Raw genomic sequence first — 9,709 nt, forward strand, 5'->3', positions numbered from 1 at the left:
CGCTGAGGCGGGGAAAGCGCGGGCCCTCAACATCCCGCCTCAGCCCGCTGAGGCCGCTTCCTTCCCCGCCGCCACCGCCACGACGAGGACGAGGACCAAGGCCGGCTAGGCCCGTAGTTCCCCTGGGCGGCCATGGCCATGGCGGGAAGAAGCGGGCCGTGGTGGCCGTCCTGGTGGCGGCGGCGGCGGCGAGGAGGAGGAGGAGGAGGTCCCGGTCGGGGGCTCCTCCTGGCCGCCTTGGTGGTGCTGCTGGCGGTGGCCCTCCCGGGAGCCCAGGCGGCGCGGAGCCGGAGCGGCGAGAAGCAGAACAGCCTCCGGCGGGCGGCCTCGGGCGTCTACCAGGGGGTGAGCGGCCTCTTCGGCGAGGAGAACGTGCGCGCCTTGCAGAAGGTGAGGCCCGGCCAGGCCAGGCCTGGAGCGGGGTTGAGTGGGGGGGTAGCCCGGGACCTTGAGGCGAAGGACGGGGCCAAGGCGAGGGCCTCCCTCCGGCCCCAAGGAGACCCCCCTCGGGCGAAGGGGCCTCGACCGCCGCCTCGGCTTCCCACTTCGTCCCAGGGCTCCTTCCTCGGGTTGGGGCCGCTTTCCCTGAAGGAAAAAAAAAGACATTGTCGGGAAGGGTTTAGGGTTATTCATATTTATAAGGGCAAATTATGCATTTATCCTAGGACAGAGCAGGACTGTATTTCAAAGCAAAGCTTGGGTTGGGTTTCAGGGCTGCTTTTGAGGAGAGAGGGAAGGCATTGGGGGGGTGTTGTTCCTATAAATGGCAAATTTATGATGTCGCGATGCAATAACTGGAGGAATTGGGGTCTGCTTGATTTGGGGGGCTAAGAAGTTCCCCTGAGGAGATGAGAGACCTTGGGAAGGGTTTATTTCTGCAAATTATAAATTTATAATATAGCAAATCCAGGAGGGTCTCCTCTATTGAGAGTGGGGCTGTTTTCCCCTGAGGAGATGAGAGACCTTGGGAAGGGTTTATTCCTGCAAATTATGAATTTATAATATAGGAAATTACAGGAGGGTCTCCTCTATTGGAGGCTAGGCGGTTGGATTTATGGCCATTTTCTCTTGAGGAGAGGGGAGATTTGGGGGGGGCTTAGAAGGGTTATTCCCATTCATAATGACAAAATGCCTTTATAATGATGTGTTATAATATTGCCATGCAATATCCTGGCAAGTGTGTAATACTGTGTGTAAATTTCATGTTTGTAATTTATGGTCATGAAACATGCTGTTATCTCCAAGACCTCAAATGGTGGGTTTTCTCGCTTTCCCCCAGGTTTGTTCGACTGTTTGCCAGGGAAACGGTCCGGTCCGTCGTAATTGTGACAGAGCAAATTGAAATGCTTTGATGGTTTTATGACTATGAAGAAATTAAAGGGAAATAATTGCTTATTACACCCTAGGGGGTGGGGAGGGGGGGATTGTTGTCTATGGCAAAAGGGGGACGGGGGTCGGTCGTTTTCTTCATGACGGAGTGGCTTTTTGCATAAATGTGGCTTTTCGAAGTTTTTAAGACGTTCCAGCTCTGCAATTTGATGATTTGAGGGTGATGATGACGCAGGGAGGTGATCTGCAAAACTCTGAACCCAGGACACTGAAGGACGGCCGTATGACAATATCGATCTTCTTCAAATGGGTTGCCCATACGAGGGTGCAATATGGAAGGAGTAGGGAAAAAGTTGATTGTAGGCCTTTCAAGAGTATTGTTTTATTTCTCCACTGGACATCTCGAGCTTTCTAATTGTTTGGTGTCTATGATGTAGTTAGATCAGTGGTTCTTAACCTTGGGTTACTCAGGTGTTTTTGAACTGCAGCTCCCAGAAACCCCAGCCAGCACAGCTGGTACTGAAGGCTTCTGGGAGTTCCAGTCCAAAAACACTTGAGTAAACCCAAGGTTAAGAACCATTGAGTTAGATCTTAACCAAATTTTCAAGATATCTCTTGCCCGCTCCCCCCAGATTCATATTTTCATGTATGCATTTGTGCTTTTAATAATTTGAGGAAACCAGCATCCCCATTTCATGTTTGTTGTAAAGGAGAGTAGATAAAAAGATGGCTAGAGATGCAAAGAGGTTAGATCTTCATCTTTAATCGTCTTAAAACAACAGAGCTCGAAGGGTTCCTGTGGATCATCAAGTCCAGCCCGTCAAGGAAACACAGTTGAGGAATCGAACTCCCAACTTCTGGCTCTATAGCCAGAGACCTCCACCACTGAGCTGTCCGGCAGTTCCTTGAATTCTTGCATCTAAGAAGACGGATTTTGTGTCCTTTCGGAAAATCATGTAGTGATAAGTCTGTTCATGTTAAAGTGGCTGTATGGCTATGGTGTGGAAGGAAGAACGGCAGTGGGTGCAACTCATATACTGTATGCCTTTCCCAGATTTCCTTTCGCTCCTTCTAAAATGATTTCTCCTGCCCAGCTCCTTACAAAGGCACGCATTTGGTCCCATGTTTTGCAACCGGACACAATCATCCCCAGCAGCGTGTTAAGGGAGACGTCTCCCTGAACTGAGCCAGAGGACGTACAGTATTATGGGTTTGTTCACATAAATAGTGGACAGCAACCTTCTCATTTTCTGCAGAAACACTTCTTTAGGCCATGAATGAGTTGGAGCTCGAAGAAACTCTGCCCTTGAAGCCCACGGAGGAGTTAAAATCAAAGTAGGGAAACTGGAAGGGGGAGAGAGAAGGTTTTGCACTCTCCCCAGCACTTTCCTATTTTCCCTGCTTCTTGCACACACATGAAGGCCCACTGGGCTTCCATTTTAAGCTTTTCCATGGAACATTTTTCCTGGAGCTAGGTTGCCGGATTATGAACAACAATAAGGTTCTTGTCGTTTGCAGGAGCTGTGGAGGAGAAAGGAGAGGTTTCAATAGGTGCCCCTTTTCCCAAGTTGCACTTGACAGTCGGCACCTGCTGAAATGCCCTCCTCCATTCTGCTACTTCCTGTAGCCAGAGGGTGTTGCTATGTGCACACATAGATAAAGGCAATGAGCCCATAAGGCTTGCTGGCAGGAGAGTGAGGGGTGGAATATTTATGTCTTTCTAGCAGAAGGAAAGCTTCCTTTGAGCTGGAAGGCGGAGGGACAAGGCTTGAAGGATTCGTAGGGCACCAGGGACAATGGAAAAGGCGCTCTTCAGTATTACCCTAAGTTCATTTCTGCCTTTGTCGGTTCCCTGTCTGAGCTGTCTTTTTACTTTCTTGCCTGACAAGCCTGCACAGGAAGCCCTGAAATTGGCATTTTTTCTCCTCCCTGGATGACCTCCGTTCTTCTCTCCCTGCATGACAATGCTCTTTGATGGCAAAGCTTCCTGCTGGAGTTCTTTTTAGAGATGCTGTCACCCATGCTTAACTCTTCTTGCCCCCCCCTCCAGCAGCCACAATGGAAAGGTCATAGATCTAAAAATAAAACCACTTTACGGAGATAGGAGGTGAGAAGGGAAGAGAAGGATGTGGGTACGAGATTATATCAAAAGCATTTATTATTATCAATAATGCAGGGAGTCATGGGAGAGAAATATGCTGATTGGTTGTTGTTTTTTTCTGAGTGCCTCCTTCCTTTCCCGTTCATCAAAAACGGATGCCTAAGAATCTCTCCAAATTTTAGATCTTGAAAAGAAACTCTTGAAGCCAGAGGTCATACTGACTCGTCACAGTGATTACATCAAAGCTTCTGGAAGGGTGCCTTGGGAAGAGTCCTGAGGCCCCCTTCCAGGACTTGAAGGATGCAGGAGCCAAGAGGACGGTCAAAACCGTATGGCGCTTCGTGGCATGTTCTCTGTCCTTGAAGGCACGTTGCTGGCACCTGCAGTGCCTGTGCTAAGATCTGTTTTATACCAACCTGTGTGTTTGATTGAGAGTGGATGCTTCAGCGCATGGGAGGAGCAGAGTCCCCTTGTTGGGCCAAAGGCAGCCTATAAATAAGACAAATAAACAAATAAAATCAACAGCTCTAAAGGCATAAATGTAAGCATGTAATAGAAGCAGCCCCTTTGTGATGCCTTAGTGAGGAACCAACAAAGCCAGATGTCCTGCACGAATTAGGAGAATCTGTGTCTCCCAGATGGGTCAAACTACAGTTGATGTGATCCTAGTCATTCCTGCTGCTTTTGCATAGCAGATGTAGTCGTGAGCGCTCCAGGTTGTTTACCTGTGGTTTGTCAACCAGGTATTGTATCCTGTGCAAATTAGGTATCCGCCTGGAAAACCTCCCCATTTCCAGCCCATTCTTTAAATACTGTCAGTGGACTGAAATCTTCCAACGCTTTTTCTCAACTCTGCTCTTACAGTTTTTCTCCAGACTGACGGAACGATTTGTATACGGCGTAGATGTTCTAGTCGATACCCTCTGGAGAATATGGGCAGACCTTCTGGATGTTCTTGGGATTGATGGTAGGTGTAGAGGACTAAGTTAACTTTCGCTTTCTCTCTCTGGTACATCAGAGCCTCTTCTTGAAGCCCAGGTTCTGAAACAATTAGTGACAGGGGCTATGAAGGGATGGAATAAAACTGTTATATGCAGCTGTGAATATTAGATCAGAGATACTAGCAGAAGAACCCCTGGTTCATTCAAGCATAAACAGAACACCGGCCAACTGTTGTTAAAAACACTGGGGTTGAGCAAAGAGACCAACAGCAGTTTAACCACAGTTTCCTTTAAGGCAGTTGGTGGTACATTCTTGCGTGCAGAGGCATTCAGAACTGCCTGTACATATCTACAATGTTGGACCACCTCTGGCTGTCTCAATTTCTTAATCTTATGAGCCCTATCCTCCTCATAACAAAACAAAACTTATTACAACAGGACAAGCAGATACCAAAAATCTCTTGCATTTGTTGAAGTTCCCAAGGGTAGCCCCACGTCATGCACATCGCCGTGGCCGGCTGAAGATTTAGTTGATGTTTGTAGGACTCCTCCTTGCATTCTCTCCCTCCCCCTCTCCCATGCTAGCAGCCCTTTCTCTGATGGGACATTCTCCCTTAATTTCCAGGTTCCAACCTGAGCCATTATTTCAGCCCCGGATCTCTCGCCAACAACCCCACCCGTGCTCTTCTGCTGATGGGTGCCGTCTTGCTCGCCTATTGGTTTGTCTCTCTCCTCCTCGGGTTCTTCTTTTATCTCCTGCACGTCCTGTGCGGCCGCTTCTTCTGGATCGTGAGGGTTGCCCTCTTCGCTCTCTCGTGTGTCTACATCCTCCAGAAATATGAAGGGGAACCAGAACATGCGGTCCTTCCTCTGTGTTTCGTCGTGGCCGTCTATTTCATGACCGGCCCGGTGGGCTTCTACTGGAGGAGGAGCAGTCACAGCACCCTTGAGGAGAAGATTGATCATCTTGACAGCCAAATCAGACTGCTGAATATACGGCTTTCTAGGGTGATCGAAAACATGGACCGAGGCAGCGACCAGTGAAACGGAGGATCCAGGTTCACCTTTGACACCAGCTCTCTAGGAAATCACAAAGCACTGTCTAGTTAAGAAAAATTAGCAAAGCAACAAGCCGACACTGGGGTAAACAATGTGCAACATTACGCTGTTAAATGTTATGAATAGTAGTTTTATCTAGACAATACACTGAAAGAAAAAACAAAAGTTACTCTTGTAAGATAACATTCTCTAGCTGTATATTCAGAGATTTTTCTCCATGAGTACAGTTTTATCCGCTTACATTTTTCCAGGCATTTAAAACATCTTTTGTAAGTTTAAAAGAAAAAGTTTTTATAAAAGCCTATGGAGTAATCTATATAAAATTACTGCAAATTCAACATAAGCTTTAGGCACGTTTGGCATTTGGAACGAAGAGAGCGAGAAGAAATTCTACCAAATGCCTCTGCAGAAAAATGTGATTTGTGTGGGGGCATCTGCTTCTCATTTTTATTTTTATTTTCACTTTTGGACCTTACTCTTTATTTTTTTTTCCATTCCTTGGTGGCTTAATTTCCATTGCCTCAAGTTGCCTTTTCCCATAGTTGGCAAGAAAGGCGATTCTCCTAGCGAGATGAGAAGAATTTATCCACCATGGTTTTTAATGGCCAAGAAGGATGTCTTTGTGACACTGTGTCCTTTAAAGACCCAAATATGTATTTCATCCGTGTGTGTTTTTCCCTCTTTAGGGTTGTCACATTAGAGACAAACAGCCATAACGAGAGTGCTGGCGAAGGCGTACTAGTAAATGCAAAGACTCCCCCTTTCTCTTAATGTTTTCTCCCCTTCATTTCAGGGATGAAGGTAGCCCTATAGATCCACGCACAGAACAGGACATTCTCCTTCCACTGCAGAGAATGAGGTGGATTCACCTATGCAAGAGCACATTTTCGATAGGTCTTCTGCACAGGTGGATTCACCCATTTATGACAGTGGATTCTGAATCCATCCACCTGCCTGTGCAAGTAATGAAGCGGCCAAAGAAAGGAAATTAAAAGCACGACTCTGCTCTGTGGATCTCCCCACTTGCTGTTGCAGAGGTTAAGCAGAGGAAAAGAGGTGAGGTTTTAGCTTCAGTGATACCAGACATAGTTGGAAAGAGGACAGTAGCACACAATAGGGAAAGGTGACTTGGACTTTGCAATAAAATACGTAATGTATATATCTAATTACACATCACCTTCAAAGAAGAAGAGGGTGGGGAGCTCTCCAATTCCAGGGCCCTTACTGGCTCCATTGGGGGGGGGGGGCAGAAAGAAAGGCAGATAAAATAGCACTGCCAAAATTTTGGCTACTGAAATCTTTTTCAGGACCAGTTGCCGGCAATAAATTAAGCAAAATTATAAATCATACTTTTGGGAAGATTCAGTGCTTTCTTTGGCTTTAAAGTGACATTCCCTCCCCCCCTCCCAATTTGGGTCCGAGGGGAGAATAGTCCCCAAAAGAGAGGGAGAAACTGGGACCAGCCGCAATCGTTCATCAGAATGACCTATGGTGAAATTTTGTTCTGTGAAAGATGCTCATAACTTAGTGACCAGCCTGGGCATAGTTCCCGTCTCTTGCTCAGAACCAAATCCTTCCCAACCCAAACCCTGTAAGACTTAATTGTTTAGAACAAGTCATGCCCTCTGGCATGCTTTCTCTTAAGGCTGCTGGGAGAATCGAAGGAAGCCGAGGAAAGTTGCTGGGAGCATAGAATTTCTTGTTCATGAAGGAGGCTGCAGGATTTGACCAGGGTACCTTGCACTGAATTGATGATGATGCCAGAATTGCCATATTTGTTTTTAAAACTAGGTTGTGTTGGGTTTTTTTGGTTGCTGTTTATATTGACAATTGTTGGCATGCCAGATTTAAAAAACAAACAGTTGCCCAGTAGATTTTTTTAAAAAATCATGACAGCATTTATGGAAAGCTGGGTTATTCTTTGCTGCCAATTTGTTCCAGAGTTACTATCATTGATGTGAAGCCGAACTGTTTCCTAGTAGGTTTACCGAAGACTGCATCCATTCTCTGTAATGAGATGTTCCAGCTACGGTCGGAAAGGTTAAGTCAAGCACTGGATTTATTTCGCTGTTGAGAAAAACACATGTGAAACCTTTATCCCTCTTGATCTTAATGAGTAAGAATGTATTTATTTTTATATATAAAATGTTTCACTGTATAAGATGATTGTTGAGAGAATATTGATGCCAAGATTTCATTTACAGCATTTGATCAGTTTGTGTAAAAATTGCCCCCCCAATTTATGTGTGATGTGTTTTTAAAATTAGACAGTAGCACAAAGTATTCTCCAATGTACTTGAAAAATGTTCTAACCGTGATTGCATGGTGCAGCTGTCATTCTTTAGAAGGTAAATTTGATATTGTGTTGAATTTTTCTCAGTACCTATTGAACACAAAACACTGCTTTTCCTATAGCTGGCTTCCCCGTCCTGTTTTTCATAATCCCCTCCTACGGATAGTAATCGAATTTCCCTGTTTTTGTGCTGCTGCTATATTTGAATGTCTGTGGAGGCACTTTAGGCAGAAGAGGGCAACTTTATTGTTCTTTGACGTGGATATGACAAGAGACATGGGGGGGGAATGCAATGACAAGAGTGCCGTTACTGCTAGTCATGGACAAAGAAAGGTGTGACATCTGCCTCTTTTCCCTGTGGTTGTGCGATTTGCTTCACTATGTATCACTGCTGTTTGAACTGCTTGTGCTTCTGTTGGATTTGTATATAAGTTCAGTTATTTCTTCACAGTGTGGCCTTGTATTCATCTCATGGAGTTCATCACAGGTAAACCCATGTTAGTGAGCATCTCAGACGGCAAGATCGATGTTTATTAGATCATAACATAACATGCCTGATTTCTCATTGATAAATCAAAACATTTCCTCCAGTTCCCTGGTGGAGTGAGCCTTCTTCTCCTTTCTGTTGTGGTAGTGCTTCATCCCTATCGGCAGTAACCTTGAATAATATTAATGAGGCTTGTCCTTGGGACAGCCTTAGTAGTCTTGCTCTTGATTAACAAGGGTGGATTTTTAAAAAAATTCCACACAGTGGCTAAAGCAAACCATATAAGAAAGAAGCGTTTGCATCCCAGAAAAGAGGAATTAAAGGAGTGGGGGGGGATGGATTTGAGCCTTTGTGCCTCCTGCCTGCAGGTGAAAGATTGACCCATTGTAAGTTTAACATTCTCAGCGTGAATGCCATTTATACACCTGGAGTAGAAAAAAATGACCATGCGTATCTATCCTTCGGTATTCATTTTTGATACGAGCCACTTTCCCTTCCGTAACAGCTGAGGGCTGTAGCTTGACAGAATACAAGGCCTGTCAGAACAGTGGTTCACAACTATTTAGCAACAGAATCCTGTCGAGAGGTTCCCCAGTATCCTTTGTATCTAAAATCGAACTGCCATGCAGAGTCTTGCTGTAACCCATCAATGCAAATATAGTAGAAGCACCAAGTGTTGTATCAACCATGTTGATAAATAGATCAAGAGTTTCTGTATTCTGAATGTAATCCTTTTTGAAAAGTTATATTGGGTGTTCCAAGTACTGTACTGTATACCAAACCCTAATGCCCTGTTTGTCCTCCCACATATAATCTGCTTTTTAAATGCTTCTTTGCAAAAAAGAAATACGAATAATATGGCCAGTTCTTAATTTCTTCTATAGCTTTTTCTTCTTAGTAAGGCTTTTTTTTTCCTGCGAGTGAACAGCCTTCCCCGTAAACTGTATTTGGCAGCTAATTATCTGTCTTGACCATTTGCTTTTATCTCTTCTTTTGGTAAACATGGAAGTTTTACTGTGTTCTACATGTGAATTTAAACTTCTAGGATGATTCCATTGAGCTATGATGCCAAGTGCCATGTTTAGAAATTTGTCTCTCTCTTTTTTTCTGTTGTAAAGCAGGGGAGATAAAACATACTGATCGTAACACTGATTATCTGCACTGAATATAGTGACTTCGTATCCTGTTTTGGACATCTGATCTGAAGTATTAGATAGTTTTTTAAAACACTGTATACCAAAATTGTGTGTTCTATTTAAAAAACAAAGATTTTGGTCAGAAGCAAAAGTTGTATGTATCCTTTCAATCTACGATCTTAGGAAAATATTAGCTGGTGATAATGTTGAGTAGCCATGAATTCAGAGCTGTTTTCTATTCATGCATTTATTTATTACCTGACCACCAAATCAATGTACTACTATTTAGTGGATTGTTTGTAGACTGATTTCACAACTAAACTATGGTGTTGTGGCCAATTAAAGCTTAAATGTTTACTGTAA

General features: G+C 44.6%; 1 protein-coding gene across 1 annotated transcript; it reads left to right on the forward strand.

The window, feature by feature from the left end:
* Positions 1–9,709, forward strand: BRI3BP (BRI3 binding protein). Its single transcript, XM_020788857.3, has 3 exons — positions 1–390; positions 4,295–4,397; positions 4,997–9,709. Exons 1-3 carry the CDS (start codon positions 133–135, stop codon positions 5,413–5,415), a joined length of 780 nt encoding a protein of 259 aa, XP_020644516.3. The 5' UTR covers positions 1–132; the 3' UTR covers positions 5,416–9,709.

Source organism: Pogona vitticeps, chromosome 14 (assembly GCF_051106095.1).
Source record: "Pogona vitticeps strain Pit_001003342236 chromosome 14, PviZW2.1, whole genome shotgun sequence".
Classification (NCBI taxonomy): domain Eukaryota; kingdom Metazoa; phylum Chordata; class Lepidosauria; order Squamata; family Agamidae; genus Pogona; species Pogona vitticeps.